This window comes from Protobothrops mucrosquamatus, unplaced genomic scaffold, assembly GCF_001527695.2.
Source record: "Protobothrops mucrosquamatus isolate PMUCROS unplaced genomic scaffold, P.Mucros_1.0 scaffold3651, whole genome shotgun sequence".
NCBI classification, from domain to species: Eukaryota; Metazoa; Chordata; class Lepidosauria; order Squamata; family Viperidae; genus Protobothrops; species Protobothrops mucrosquamatus.
This window is the reverse complement of record NW_015389612.1, coordinates 135,594-151,713: the sequence shown is the minus strand read 5'-3', so window position 1 is coordinate 151,713 and position 16,120 is coordinate 135,594. Positions and strand designations below refer to the sequence as shown.

At 47.4% G+C, this 16,120-nt stretch overlaps 1 protein-coding gene across 1 annotated transcript in view; it reads left to right on the top strand.

Moving 5' to 3' along the window:
* The window catches only part of FKBP4 (FKBP prolyl isomerase 4), a 13,221-nt gene extending 505 nt beyond the window's left edge, over nt 1-12,716 (top strand). The window contains exons 2-10 of the mRNA XM_015827370.2: nt 335-479; nt 2,003-2,145; nt 3,189-3,309; nt 4,931-5,087; nt 5,222-5,312; nt 7,875-7,958; nt 10,112-10,297; nt 10,462-10,701; nt 12,544-12,716. Coding sequence (XP_015682856.2) covers nt 335-479; nt 2,003-2,145; nt 3,189-3,309; nt 4,931-5,087; nt 5,222-5,312; nt 7,875-7,958; nt 10,112-10,297; nt 10,462-10,701; nt 12,544-12,639 — 1,263 coding nt within the window. The 3' untranslated portion in view covers nt 12,640-12,716. The remainder of the gene's footprint in view (nt 1-334; nt 480-2,002; nt 2,146-3,188; nt 3,310-4,930; nt 5,088-5,221; nt 5,313-7,874; nt 7,959-10,111; nt 10,298-10,461; nt 10,702-12,543) is intronic.
* Nucleotides 12,717-16,120: the final 3,404 nt, after the last annotated feature.

Here is a 16,120-nt window from a genome sequence, read left to right as displayed (position 1 = left end):
GGGGTTTGTTAGGGGATGGGGGCTGTTAAGGGTAGGGAGTTTGTTAGGGGATGGGGGCTGTTAAGGGTAAGGGGGGGCGCCAGGCCTCAGCCTCCACCTCTCCCCCCTTTTCTCTCTTCCTGGGCAGACAGAAAGTGACCCTTTGCGGTCCTCCTGCTCAGGACCGGCCAGTTCTCGCTTTGCAACCCCAGGTCGCTAAGCCGGTGCGCCAGGCTCTCTCCTGGCACCATAAAGGGAGGTCCTGTCTGGCTTGGCTTGGGTTTTGCCCACCGGTGGAGCGTGGCTTTCGGACGGGCACTCAAGTAGGGTCTGCTTCCTTCTCTCTCCCTGGCAGGTGGTCAAGAAAGAAGGGACGGGCACTGAATGCCCCATGATAGGGGACAAAGTGACCGTCCACTACACTGGATGGCTTCTGGATGGCACCAAGTTTGACTCCAGCCGGGACCGAAAGGACAAATTCTCCTTCGATTTTGGAAAAGGTGGCATCTCCCGTGGCTCTTTGGTGGATAGTGGCTCTCTTCTCAATTCGCCACTTATTTCTATCCCACCTTGATTGTTTCAGAAATAGCTCAGTGTGGCCAACATAGCCAACATGCAGCCTCCTCCTATTTCATCGTAAATTATAATGCTAATTTTCCTGTCCAGACTTCCATAGGGAATTCAGTGGCCATCGTCTGTTCCCCTATACTGTGGACAGACTTGCACAAATATGATTTTATATGATCGATACTTATTTTTGGGACTGAATTCCGGGTATTATTTAATGGGGCCAATTTAATGTGATAAAAACCCACAACCCACTAAAACAGTGATGGCGAATCTTTTAGAGACCCAATGCCCAAACTGCAACCCAAACCCCCCTTATTTATCACTGGGTGCTGGGTGGGCGTAGCCGCGGTGGTCATTGCAGACTGGGTGGGCGGGGCCTGGGTGGCGGGAGTCAGTCCGTCACCATCTCCAGGGCACGGCATGCGTGCCCACAGAGAGGGCTCTGAGTGCCGCCTCTGGCACGCATGCCATAGGTTTGCCACCACTGCACTAAAACATTAATTCTCAAAATGCTGTGGGAAACATAGGGTGATCTTCAGCTTCTTAAAAGTGTGGAAAGAAAAACTTACCTGGATGATGAGATGAGAAATCAGATGGCAAGCTCTAGCCCTCAGATTGGGGAAGTTGCCCAAATTAAAATCCTGACAGTCTTTTGCATAGTACAGGTGGTCCTTAACTTACAACAGTTCATTTAGTAACCGTTCAAACTTAACAATGTCAATGGAAAAAAAGTGACTTGGGACTTGTTTTTCACACTTCCAATCACTGCAGCATCCCCACGGTCAAGTTATCCAAATTCAGGAGCTTGGCAGCTGACTCATTTATGACGGTTGCACGTGGGGTCACCTGATTACCCTTTTTGTGACAGCGGGAAGCCAAATTCACTTAATAACCATGGCAGTAACGTAACAACTGCAGCGATTCACTTAAAAACTCTGCCAAGAAAAGTCATAAAATGGGGCAAAATTCACTTGACAAGCTTAGCAACAAGAAACGTCGGGCTCATTTGTGATCGTAAGTTCAAGGACTACCTGTGCTTGGCTGACTAAAGAGAGGGTGCAAATGAGGCCAGTAATAATATCTTCATTAATGTGACAAAAGATTCTTAATGCAAAGAGGACGTTTGTCTCGGCCCTCCGTGGAATGGAAGCCAAGGTTTGGTGCTCCTTCCCACATCAGTTTTGCCTCCTTGCAGACAGAAGGCAAATGACGACAGCACTTCCTTACTAGAGCTGGCAGAAACGACTTTTTCACAGTTTCTCATCAAATGGTCCAGAAGGAAACTTTGTAGGGAGTATTTATATTTTCCAACAATTCCTGAAGGGCGGGACTCTTCTCTTGTTGAGGATAGTTGCCCTGTTTTTTGAGCAGTCCCCACAGGAGGGAGATGGGTCTCTTTCTTGAGAAGCTCAGTTTGAGTAACATGTTCTTTTATTTTATTTTTTGTGGTTAGGTGAGGTGATCAAAGCATGGGACATCGTGGTGGGAACGATGAAGATCGGAGAAGTTTGCCAGATTGTCTGCAAACCAGAATATGCCTACGGCTCTGCTGGCAGCCCCCCCAAGATACCTGCTAACGCCACCTTATTTTTTGAGGTACGCTTGACGGGCACGTTGGACCAATGAAAGCTCTGCCTGCTCTCTCTGTGCCTCCCCTGCCCTCAATCTGTTCTCTGTTCCACAGCCACTATGGATGTCTTTCTTCTCCCCAACCTCCTCCTGTGTGCCTTTTTCTCAGCCTTGCCCTCTCCTTGCAGGGACACCCCCCATCTAATGTTTTATACTGGTAGTCCTCGACTTACAGCGGTTAGTTTAGAGACCGTTCAAAGTTGCACTGGCCCTGGAAAACAGTGACTTAACGACCGTTTTTCACCCTTACCGCCCACGGTCACGTGATCGAAATTCAGATGCTTGGCAACTGGCCTGTACTTGTGACAGTTGCAGTGTCCTGGGGTCACGTGGACCCCTTTGGGGGGCTTTCTGACCAGCAACGTCAAGGGGGGAGGAAGTCAGATCAATTTTGCAGCCGTGTTATTACCGTGTTTCCCCGAAAATTAAGACCCCTACCGGAAAATAAGCCCTAATCAGCATGATTTTTTTTTTCAGGACGCTCGTAATATTAAGCCCCACCCCCCAAAAAAATAAGCCCCAGTTAAGATCAGCCAGACGGACGCATTTAGCGCCGTATTTCCCCAAAAATTAAGACCTAACTGGAAAATAAGCCCTATTGTGTCTTTTGGAGCAAAAATTAATATAAGACCCAGTTTTATTTTGGAGGGGAAACACGGTCACTTAACATGTGCAGCGATTCGCTTAACAGCCATACAGGAAAGGTCGTAAAACGGAGCAAAATTTGCTTAGCTAATTGTCTCGCTTAACAACAGAAATTTGGGGCTTAGCTGTGCTCGTAAGTCGAGGACCCCCTGTAGTACAAAGGTGGGATACAAACCCAAGAAGCCAGCAGTTCTGTGATAGGGAATCTCCTCCTTAAATCAACTCCTTTTTTTTCCCTTTAGTCCTTTCGATTGTGCTCCGCTCGCTGTTGTGTGTCTTTTTATTTAAATCTGTATCTGATCCCTCCTCAGTGGGATCTGGCTTCCCCCTTGGTGCAACACAATCCTCTGATTTTTTTCCTCTAGATAGAACTGTTTGAGTTCAAGGGAAAAGACTTAACCGATGAGGAAGACGGGGGAATAATTCGTCGGATCCGAAAGAAAGGAGAAGGCTATTCCAAGCCCAACGAGGGAGCCTTGGTAGAGAGTGAGTATCGGATGAGCTGGGATAAGTTAAACCCAGGGGGTGGAGCACTGTGGCCCTTTTGTGGCCTGTGGACTTCCAACTCCCAGAATTCCTGAGCCAGTCCACAAGGCGTGAAGGGGCCGTAGTTCTTCTGATTTAAACGTATGCCGGATTATTAATCTGGATTTCAGGGCCCTGAAATCCAGATTAATAATCCAGCATATGTTTACATCTGTATAGTGTTGTGTTGAAATACAGGTAGTCCTTGACCTTTGCTCTTTCAGCTAGATTTACCCAAGGAACAGCCTACCATGCAGATGTCCCCTTTTTCTGTCACATGTGCTCAATTATACTCATCCTCTGAGGTGATGTCTCAGTCATTCTTTCTTTCACTCTCCTGCACACATCTGTATTTGGGGCTGTCCCAGGAGAAAAAGTAACATACCTCCTTCCTGCACTCACAGCATGCTAGGAAATATTGATGTAATTCCTTGCAGCTTTGGAGTGTGGCTCGCTACAGCAGTGGTCCCCAACTAATAGAGTAGAATAGAATAGAATAGAAATAAGAATAGAATAGATTTAGAATGGAATGGAATATAGAATACAATAGAATAAGAAGAATATAATTAGAATAGAAAGTAGAATAGAATAGAAAGTAGAATAGAATAGAAAGTAGAATAGAATAGAAATAAGAATAGAATTGGAATGGAATAGTATAGAATAGAATAAGAATAGAATAAGAATAGAATGGAAACTAGAATAAACTAGAATAGAAATAAGAATGGAATGGAACAGAATATAGAATAGAATAAGAAGAATATAATTTAGAATAGAAAGTAGAATAGAAAGGATAGAATAGAGGATAGAATAGAATAGAAATAAGAATAGAACAGAATAGAATAGATATTGGAATATAGAATAGAATATGGAAAGAATAGAATATAGAATATAGGATAGAATAAGAAGAATATAATTAGAATAGAATAGAAACTAGAATAGAGGATAGAATAGAATTAGAATGGAATAGAATAAGAAGAATATAATTAGAATAGACTATAATAAAATAGAAAGTAGAATAGAATAGAGGATAGAATAGAAATTAGAATAGAATAGAATTATAATGGAATGGAATAGAATATAGAATACAATACAATAAGAAGAATATAATTTAGAATAGAATAGAAAGTAGAATAGAAAAGAGGATAGAATAGAATAGAAATGAATGGAATAGAATAGACTAGAACAGAATGTAGAATAGAATAGAATAACAGTTGGAAGGGACCTTGGAGGTCTTCTAATCTAACCCCCTGCTTAGGAAGGAAACCCTATACCATTTCAGACAAATGGTTGTCCAGTCTCTTCTTAAACCCTCCACTGATGGAGCACCCACAACTTCTGGAGGCAGGTTCCACTGGTTCTGCCAGGAAATCTCTCCTTAGTTCTAGGTGTTCTTTAATTCTTTCCTGCTTAACGGACCGGGGGGGGAACCAAATGGTTCCACGTGAGCGGCAAGTGCGCTCGTTCGCGTGCCGCTCCCATTTGCGCAAGCGCCTGCCGTGGCCCGTGGGTTGGGGAACCCCTGCTCCACAGAGCGAACGTCAAAAGTAATCAGATCTAAACAATACGCTACTTTTTATGCCAGTTGAGATTGAAGGCCGGCACGGGGATCGCGTATTTGACCAACGAGCGTTGCGGTTTGAAGTAGGCGAGGCCGAGAACTACGACCTTCCTCCCGGCTTGGACAAAACACTACAGAAAATGGAAAAGCTGGAAGAGGCCGTGGTTTATCTCAAGCCCAGGTGAGCCCTTTTGCCCTGAACTGTGCCAAGCTCAACTTTGGGGAATGAAATGATGGGGGTGGCGGGGTCTGTTTAGACAAGCTATTTAAGGGAGAGATATTTTGCTCCTAAACATCTCTCCTGTCTCTTAACAGCTACGGCTTTGGAAGTTTTGGGAAACCAAAGTTTCAGATCCCTCCAGATGCCGACTTGCAGTACGAAATCAAACTCAAAAGCTTTGAAAAGGTACGTAAGGGGGCCACCTCCACAGAGGCAGAGGGGATGGGGAGAGAATTGGCCTTAAGCAACAGGCACGTGCTTCATTTCTTTTTTTTGTGTGTGTAATTTTAGCACATTCGTTTCTACTGAACCTTATTTGTTTCATTCTTTTTTTAAAAAAAAAATTATTAATTTTTTCAAATAAACATATAAACAAATAATACAAATATGGTGCGTTTCATTAGAAAAACAAACACATAAAAAGCCTACTCATTAGGTATTCAGAAATAATCGGCGGTCCCCCCCCCTGCATCCCCACTCCCTCCACCTTCCTACCTACTTCCCTCTTCCTTCCTCCCCCTCTTAACCACGACCTCTCCTCTTTCCTCCTTCCCAACTATCCTACACATCCCATCACCTTCTTTTCCACCACCTCGGATGCAGTTTAGGGGTACTAGCTGATCATCTCTTCTTAAAGACAAACATTTACATTACATTTATAAATACACCAATTTCTTTTTTATAATTCTACCCCTTCATCCCCTTCCCCCCTCTCCCCCCGGACTTCCCAGAACTGAGCACAGGGATAAATACATAACATCCCAAGTGTAAATTAAGCTATCCATTCGTAATACAAATAAAATTAACATACTTTAACTCTAATATACAGTAATAAACTTAAATATAATATATATATATATATAAATTATATTAAATATATAAAAAATATTAGAAAAAAAAATATTTACTCAAAAGCTATACGATAATTATTTGTTTCATTCAACTGCAAAGGGCACCATTACACATTGCGGTCTAGTACACGAGGCGGGTTTTTAATGCAGTTAAGTTTACCATTTAAAGATGTTTGGTTCGTTCTCCTTCGTCCCGTCAGAGTTTTAAAGTTTGGGGAGAAATCAAATGGTCCAGGCAATAGGATCGTCTCTTTTCCTGTCACTTCTGCTTGGCGTTTGATCAAACTGTCCTTCCATTATTCATTTAATTTGTATGCCTGCCCATCTCCCCTAGGTGACTTTGGATAGGGAAGCGTGCTTAAAATGTTTAAGATAAAAATACATAATGTAAATGAAAACTTAACACGCACGAATAAAATGAGGATAATCATCGGCAGTATTTTGCGGGTTTGCCCAACTGCCCTGCCCCCTATATATGGGAGAAAAGTAGGGTACAAAAGACCTTCCAAAAGTTTCAAACTCCTTTGTCTCTCTTTGACCTGAGAATTTCTGTCCGTGGGAATGCTGCTTAGTACTTGTCTAAACTTGTTACTGGTTCTCCTGAGTCACACTGTTCCAGTTTCGCATTGTGAAGTGTCTTGCAGTCCAGGATGATGGGCTTGCTGTCTTCCAAAGTTCCCACAGCTTTTAACCCTTGGTGTCAGCATTTGGCACGTTCCACAAAAGAAACCCCCGGCTCTTTAGATTAACCAAGAGTGTAGCTTTATTAGAAAATCCATCTGGCTGGATTTGATGTTGAATTTGATAACTGCTGCAAGACTACTAGTAGCTCAATGTTGGAAAACGGAACGTCTGCCCACTATAGAAGAATGGTCACTTAAAGTCTCAAATTTAGCAGAAATGGCCAAGATTTCCGGTTATGTGAAGGATCATTCACAAGAAAGATATATTTCGGTTTGGAGAAGATGGATAGATTATATTGAGAGTAAATATGGTACTAAAAAATTTCACTTGGTTTTTGAGTAAATTTTAGAGTATTAATGTAGTTTATATGTTATAATAGGTCACTTATTTTTACTTATAATTATTAATACGATGTTACAATTATTGTGTTTAATATTAGTATATTTGTTTAAAAGAGAGTTAAAGGATGTTACAGATTTGTTAATCTAATAGTTGATTAATGTTAGAGTATGGTTATTGTATTGTTAACCCTGTGATTGGCTCTGGGAAGTGGGGGGGGAGGGAGGGGGGAGGGGAAGGGTGGGTTCTGGGGAGGGGGGGAANTTTTTTTTCCCCCTCTGGGCCACCCACAATTCATAGTTCACCAATTGAGTTCAGTGCTTCTGCTTTGGTCAAAACATTCTTCATGGATCAGGTCTTCTCTGTTGCTAAGATCAAATGTAGCAGCACCCCTTCCCTCTTCATCCTTCTAGAACAGACATGTCAAACTTGTGATGTCGCACAGCGTATCGGGACTTTTGTCATTGCTGGCAATGAGGTGGGCGCGTCTTCCACGTGATGCGTCCAGCCCACGGGCCGGCAGTTTGACACCCCTGTTCTAAAAGGCCAAATAGTTATCAAAGAACCGGGAGGATTCTGCAGTCTTGGCTGGAGTTGATTTTGCAACCGGTGTGTTCAGGTTGAAGTCTCCCGTGATTCTTAGATCCCAACTCCTGGTGCAGCCAAAAGCAAAACAAGGGCACAGGAGTGAATTTCTCATCCTAGGCGTCTCCCTTAACGTTGCTAAGTGCCAACTGCGCTTGTCTATGCTGCCTCTTGAAAGCCCTTGTCCAGATCGTCTTCCGCTGAGATGTTCACTTACTCTGTTGCCCTTCTTCCGTGGGCGGCCTTCCACAACCAAGGTTGCTGATCTGGCTCTTTTGTGTTTCCTCAGGCAAAAGAGCCCTGGGAGATGAACACCCAAGAGAAGCTGGAGCAAGGCGGCATTGCGAAAGAAAAAGGCACCCAGTATTTCAAAGTAAGTGTCAAGGTCCCGACTGGTGATCCCAACGAAGTAAGCACTGCTGAGGCTTTCCAATCTCTAATGCAAAACTTTATTGAGTACACTATTTTGGCACAGATGACTAGAAAACCAGCTCTGGCTAATTGGTGCCAAATCAGTATATTAAAAGTATAGAAACTCCCCTCCCCACCGACAGCGCAGGTCACGTTCCCCAATTAAGCTTCAGACAATTATTATGAGAGTCTCCTTAATAAACAATCTTGAATGACCTTGTGTCGTGGTTCCCACAGATGAAACCCTTCAAAGAACTTCGAGGCATTGTTTACCTTAAAGAATCTTTATTGGAGTAGCATAGCATCGGCACTAACACAGTCGAAGCCAAAAATTGAATTCCCCTCCCCTGAGCCCATAGTATCAAAGCACAATTCCCTCCTCCAATTAACAGTCCTAAATCACATTCTCCAATTAGTTTGAAATGCAGGCTTTCCCTCCAGTTCTCCAGCCCCGCCAATTCTTTATCATCTCTTGTTTCAATAACCTTGGTTCTCACACTAGGTCCAGTATTGTTACGTCTAGCTAAACTCTCATGCACCTTCCTCCCCCCAGCATCATCTAGCTCTAACTCTTAAGAGTAACACCTAAGGAGAAGAAAAGGGTTGCATCTCCATCTGTTGTCAAAGCAAAAAATATCCGATGTTAGCAGCGTTGACACCTTGGTTCCCAGGCATCGCAGTTCAGCACCTGCAGCCCACATTCCACTCGTTCCCTCTCTCCCCCCCGGGGTCTGTAGACAACCTAAGAAACAGCCACGGCTGAAGCAACACACAGAATCAAAGTTTGTGATGAATATAGCCATTTTTGGCCCAGGCTTTAGACATAAGCAGTTGACAAGGAAAATAGGGCTGCCTGATCTGTTGAGTGCAAGGCCACGAGCGTTTTAAGAAAAGGAACGTTTCAGGAACTGTTCTAGAGCCCATTTGCAACGGCTCGAAGGCCCTTGTTTTCACAACTGTTCAATCAGCCACTATTGAATTCATGATGGGTTTGTGAATGTGGTGCACCTTCTGGGTGGAATCCCAAAGGTGGCTATTTTTCAGGAGGCAACTGGACTTTCTTGTTTTTTCTTTGAAGACGTTTCGCTTCTCATCCCAGAAGCTTCTTCAGCTCTAACTGGAGGGTGGGGAACGGAAGGATTTATATTCCTTGCAGACAGCTGGTCATTTGCCTTCTTTTAGAGAGTCATTGAGGCCACTTGGGGGTTTACCTGTGTCCTCAGGGTCACCTGAGTGGTGCAAATGGGTGTGGAGCCTTCTGGGAACTGCTGAAAGGGAGAATATATATACTCCTTGCAGAAAACTAGTCATTTGCCTTCTTTTAGAGAGCCGTTGAGGCCACTGGGAGGTTTATCTGTGTCATCAGTTGTCCCAAAGGTGCTTTTTCAGGAGGCAACTGGACTTCCTTGTTTTTTCTTTGAAGACGTTTCGCTTCTCATCCCAGAAGCTTCTTCAGCTCTGACCGGATGGTGGAGGAATAGAAGGATTTATACTCCTTGCAGAAAGCTGGTCGTTTGCCTTCTTATAGACAGTTGTTGAGGCCACTTGGAGGTTTACCTGCGTCCTCAGGGTCACCTGAGTGGTGCAAATGGATGTGGAGCCTTCTTGGCTGCAGGATGTTTTTTCTGCCCTGGGTCCCTTCCCTGTTGGAGACGGGCGCAGGCGGTTGGGGACGAGTCCATGTTGTCTGCATCTCAAACTGAAGCGCAGATGGTCTGCAATGTTTTCTGGAAACCCGTTCATCCTCCTGCACCCTTCGAAGGGAGTTCATCCCAAAGTGCCTAGCCAGATGTCCATGGAGGTTCTCCATCCTCCAGAGGTTGTCCCAGAGGTGCTTTTTTCAGGAAGCAACTGGCCTTTCTTGTCTTCTTTGAAGACATTTCACTTCTCATCCAAGAAGCTTCTTCAGATCATTCCCCACCATCCCGTCATGGTGGATGGATGAGAAGCGCAATGTCCTCAAAAGAAAAACAAGAAAGTCCAGTTGCCTCCTGAAAAAAGCACCTGTGGGACAACCCTGACCTGGATAGACTGAGTATCCCCACGGACACCTTCTTGGTTGGACGTTTGGCTTTTGGTCTCCTTTGAATCTCACCCCAGGCCTTGTTTTTCCAGGATGGGAAATACAAACGCGCCACGTTACAGTACAAGAAAACCGTATCCTGGCTGGAGCACGAAACCGGCCTGTCGGATATGGAGAAGACAAAATCCAGGAACTTGAGGCTGGCCGCCCATCTCAACTTGGCCATGTGCCATTTAAAGCTGAAGGAGTATGCCCAGGTCTTGGAAAACTGCAATAAGGTAAAGGACGTTGCTCTTTGGGGGGTGTCCAGGTGTGACATTCATTCACTCCCTCGCGGTTGGTCTCCTGGAGCAACTCCGAAACCGTTGCTGCCCCGTTTGCCGTGGGTTGGGCCTTTGAGGGTCTGGAAAGAACACAACCAGATGTCCTAAATCATTTGCAGGCCCTGGAACTGGACAGCAACAACGAGAAGGGTCTCTTCCGGCGAGGGGAGGCTCGGCTGGCCGTCAACGACTTTGAGCTAGCCAGGGCAGATTTCCAGAAGGTGCTACAGCTCTACCCAAGCAACAAGGCAGCCAAAGCCCAACTCATGATCTGCCAGCAAAAGATCCGCGAGCAGCACGAAAGAGAGAAGAAAATGTACGCCAACATGTTCCAGAGACTGGCAGACAAAGAAACCAAGGTTAGTCTGCTCTTTGGAGTGAGCAGAGGAGCCCTGGGGGGCGCAGGGGTTAGAAAGCAGCGTTGCAGGCTGACTCTGCCCACTGCCAGCAGTTCGATCCTGACCGGCTCAAGGTTGACTCAGCCTTCCGTCTTTCCGAGGTCGGTAAAACGAGGACCCGGATTGTTGGGGGCAAGAGGCTGACTCTGTAAACCTCTTAGAGAGGGCGATAAAGCACTCTGAAGCAGTATATAAGTCTTAAGTGCTATTGTTCCTCCCTCCCACCATGGTGGCACAGTGGCTAGAATGCAGTATTGCAGGCTAACTCTGCCCACTGCCAGGAGTTCGATCCTGACCGGCTCAAGGTTGAGTCAGCCTTCCATCCTTCCAAGGTTGATAAAATGAGGACCCAGTTTGTTGGGGGTCCTTCCTTCCTTCTCTCCCTCCCTCCCTTCCTTCCTTCCCCCTTCCTTCCTCCCTGCCCCCCGACACCTGCCTCGCCTCGCGGCGGTGGCACCGACAGGCCCTCTAGCAGGAGTCCGTGTGGCTGACAGCCCACTTCTGCATCTGAATGTGGCAGAAAGCCACCTGGCCCGCCGGCCGTCCCGCCACCACAAGGCCAGGCAGGTGGAGGAAGGGTTGGAGCCGTCCGCTAGGCGCCCAAACACTTCGCCCAGACGGAGAAACGACGGAGACGGGAAGCTCCGTCTGCTCGCAAATGGGGCGCTTGGTGACGGAGCGAATCGCTCGGCTTCTGAGCGCCCCATTTGCAAGCGGAAGAAGCTTCCAGTCTCCCTCTGGGCGAAAAGTGTTTTGGGCGCGTCCAGATCGCCTGCCTTCCCCCCCCCCCGCCTCTGCCTTCGCTCTCGGACTTACCTGCACTGCGCCAAGGGGTCGGCGGGCTGTGGCTGCTGCCGGACACCGTCGGCCTCCCTCCGTGCCCTCGCTGCCACTTGTGCTGGCCACGTTGCCCCCGTCCCGGGGCTTATTTTAGGGGTAGGACCTATATTAGTCCCACCCCAAAAAGTCAGGCTAGGGCTTATTTTTTGGGTGGGTCTTATTTTCAGGGAAATAAATAAATAAACACGGTACCGGGGTGTGTGTGTGTGTGAGGTAGCTGTCCTCTTGTGCCTTCCGCCATCGAAAGGAGAAAACTCTCCATGGTGTATCTCAAGTAACTGCGGGAGTAGTCAAGTCCCGTGACTACTCCCACGTTAAGGTCTGACGTTACACCTTGGTCCCGACGGCGAAGTCTGGTTTTTGTCAGCTGGCTGTTCCTTCTAGTGGCTCCCTCGGCGTTGACTTTGCTACCTTCCCTTTCCGTTTTGCGTTGTGTCCCAAGCCCCGAGGCCCTCCGTGTTTACACTGGCCACCGCTTCTCCGCCATGCCTTGCTTGCAAAAGGACCAGCCCGCCCATCAAAACGACGGCCTAAGTTGCAGAGGTCGTCTGCCCTGCTGGTTAATCGATAAGCTACTTTAATCAATTAACCCCCCACCCCCCTGTGACGCACAGGAGGTGCAAAGAGGTCAAAAACAGCGGCCTTTTCTGTAACGTCGCGCGCAGGACGGTGCAGGGACGACCCCCGCGGAGGATCCAAAGCCCCCCGAAAAGCTGCTTTGGCGCGGTCGTGTGTACCCGTCACACTTGTCGGGGGGGTCTTCTGAACAAAGTTGCCTCTTTTCCTGGCCTGGTACCGTAGCTTTGTAATCTCAGGAAAGCAGCCTCTGTGTCTAGGGGTGGAGTCCCTGAACAGGAGTGAGTGAACACACACACACACACAAACACACCAGTTCCAAATGAAGAGAGAGAGAAAAAAAAGACTTCTCATTTCGGGTTTCTCTCCCTAACGCTTTTTCTCCAGCTGGGAGCCGACCCCGGGTGCAAAGAAGAGGCGGAGCTGAAAGAGGGCAAGCAGAACGGCGTGGAGGAGAAAACAGAAGTCGACATAGAGATTTGAGGCCGAAGGTCGAGCCGTTAGTTTTTCTAAAACTGAAGAATTTCCAGTGATCTAGACCTTTATTTTTCTATCTGATTATTCAGTCGGGGGGGCGGGGGGGGGCAACGGCTGGGGGCTGTTTAGTGTCTCTCTCTCTCTCTCTCTCTCTCTCTTAGGGAACGGTGGCAGAGCAGGGCCAAGTAACGTTTGATGTGTTATTTATTCGGTCATGCATCCTTAACTCTCTTGTGGTTGTTGATTCTCGGAAGTTCCGTTCGGGTCCCTTCTCTTTTGAGTTTTCCTCTCCTCCCTGGCAATCTTTCTCAGGGTCCCAGCTTGGCCTAATCCAATTTCACATTTTACTCCCTTCCCCTCCTTTACTCGCCCCCCTCCCCCATTTTTAAAGAAAGTTTTATCTGCACATGCACACAGCTACTGCATGAGGGGCCTAAGCGCACAACAGCTCCCTTCTGCGGTCTCTCCCTCTCTCTCCCCCTCCCTCTCCTGTCTATCTACAATCTCTCTCTCTCTCTCTCTCCTGTCTATCTACAATATCTGTCTATCTCTCTTTCTCTCTCTCTCTCTCTCTCTCTCTCTCTCCCTCCTATCTAAAATATCTATCACTATTTCTCTCTCTCTCTCTCTCTCTCTCTCCTGTCTATCTACAATATGTTTATCATTCTCTCTCTCTCTCCTCCCTCCTATCAATCTAAAATATCTGTTTATCACTATCTGTTTCTCTCTCTCTCTCCCTCCCTCTCCTGTCTATCTACAATATCTGTCTATCACTGTCTTATCTATTTCTCTCTCTCTCTCCCTCCTCCCTCCTGTCTATCTAAAATATCTGTTTATCACTATTTCTTTCTCTCTCTCTCTCTCTGTCTATCTACAATGTTTATCATTCTCTCTCTCTCTCTCCTCCCTCCTGTCTATCTAAAATATCTGTTTATCACTATCTATTTCTCTCTCTCTCTCTCTCTCTCTCTCTCTCTCTCTCTCTCTCTCTCTCTCTCGTCTGTCGATGTGGATTCTCATCTGTTCTGGACAGGGACTGCCATCCCTCCTTGCGAGGGCTCCTCTTTTGCAGGCTGCACAAGAGGAAGGGAACGAGACCGCCAAACCTGGAGCAGGGAACTGCCCAAACAGTCTGTAAGGTCGTAGCCCTCGGCCTGCAAATGCAGATACTCAAACATCAGCCGGACCAGAGTCACCTTTGGCGAGAGACCAGTCGGATAAATTGACTCTCCCGCCTGGGGCCTCAACCAGCAGGAGCTTTGGAATAAAGGGGCAATACCAAAGTGCAGATAAACAACATCGGGCCCAGACATTGTTGCAGGTCACAAAGCCTTGCTGCGCTGATGTTCCCCCTATTTTGGGGGGGTGGAGGAGGCCACCCACAGGCCATAAGCCTGCAAACATCTGCCAGTCACAGGACACTTTTCTGCGCCGCCCGTTGGAACCTGCATCGGGTCAGGAATGCGTGTCTTAACGGGACCCTCGTCACAAAGATAGATTCCCCCCCCCATTAGGCCTTTTGCCCAGTTCCACAACTCCCGTGGATGCCTGCCCACAGCTCTCACACCAACAGTTCGAGGTTTTGCTGTTGTCCAGCCAGGTGGGAGAAAGGCAGATCAGAAATCCAGCAGCTCAAGAAGTCACAAAGAGGGGGGGGCGGTTTAAAAAAAAATCGATTTGTTGGAATAAAAGCCTAACGCGGGTCGAGGGATGGAGCGCCAAGATAATATTTTAGATATCTGATCGGAGCTGATGGGTGGGACAGCAGGACCGGAATTGACAACGTCCAGCTCAGTTGGGCTCTTGGGAAAGTGGGACGTTGGCGCCTCAAGACATAATTGGGAAGAAGTGCGTTAAATCCCGGGAGCCTGGCACCCCGCGCAGAAATCTCCGATTTCTTCGGGCGCCTGCGCTCGCTGGAGGTTCGAAGGACGCCTTCCAAATTGCCATTGCTCCACCGAGTAAGGCTGAAAGGGGATGTGTGTGTGTGGGTGGACCACCCAAGGGCCGAGCTCTGGATGTTGACGACCTCAAGAATAGATCGCAACCCATCCGCGCATTTAGAAATGGCCACGAGCCGTGAGGCCCCAGGCAGTCGAGAGGGAGACGTTAAGACCAGGGGTAGTCAACCTTGGCTCTTTTATGACTCGTGGACTTCAACTCCCAGAATTCCTGAGCCAGCATGGCTGGCTCAGGAATTCTGGGAGTTGAAGTCCACGAGTCATAAAAGAGCCAAGGTTGACTACCCCTGCGTTAGAAAGACAGACAGACGGACTGACCCGAAGGCTGTGTGCATAAGTGGCGGTGGCTTCTGAAAGGAAAGCAGACGCAAACGGAGTCATTTCATAATTGGCTTTTTAAAGCGAATGCAACACTGCTCTGTTTTGCCCATTTATGCAGATTAAAACTATATATAATCTCTGCCGCGTTGTGATGTGGTTACTGGGGTGGGAAGGTACGGCTTTTGAAACGGTTCTCCGTCAATTTAGTCGCCGAGGAAAAAAAAACAACCGAAGGGTTCCCTTCTCTTTTTAAGGTGCGATTGCACCCGGTTGCAAGCACGCCCGTGGATGCAGGGGACCTACGCTCAATAGGGCGCTCCTGTAGCTTCTTGGGAAAATTGGACATTGGCGCCTCAGAGATAATTGGGAAGAAGTGGTTAAGGCAGGCCAGATTTGAGTCTTAGTTGGAGAGGTCCGGGCTGCAAGCAACGCCCTGGAAGCGATCCCGAGACTACACCAGGAGTAAGGTGTTTGCCCGGGGTGCCATCCGCCTCTTGAAAGAGCCGCTGGCCTTACAGAGTCTTAATTGGCAATCAAGCATCGTTTAGTAACTTTTGCCTTGCATCCGCAATAAATACTAACATTTCAACTCTGCTTTTCATGTTCTCTGCGAAGCGCGAAGGGGTTGCAACTAAATTCCCCGTGTTTCGAGTAAAAACTCTTCCGAGGAACAAACTCTCGGGTTACACTCCCCACACAATCCCTCTGGAGAAACCCATAGCCTGAAGGAAGGTCCCACGTGCTGCCTCAGTTCCCCAAACCACCTCTGTGGCTCTGGGAACGAGGTACATTATCCTCAAAGTCAGCTGTGGGCCCCGGGTGCTCAAGACGCCGAGGGGGGGGAGGGACCCTCTTCCCGGGGCGATCCCGAGGAGGCCGTGAAGGATCTACCTTCCCACCATCATGGTGTTTGTCATTTCCTCTCCCTTGTGGGTACCGTGTCTTGTTTTTTTTTTCCAGGGTGCTTCCACAAAAAAGAAGGGGGGGGGTCAACTTATTTTCCAAAGCAACTGAAGGGAAGAACAAGAAGCAAAGGGTGGAAACTCATCCAGGAGAGAAGCAACCTGGAATGAAAGGAGAAACTTCCTAACAGGGAGGACAATCAACCAGTGGAACAGCTCTGCCTCCAGAAGTTGTGGGTTCTTCATCGCTGGAAGTTTTCAAGGAAGAGACTAGAACAGCCACTTGGCAGAGGGTCTCCTGCT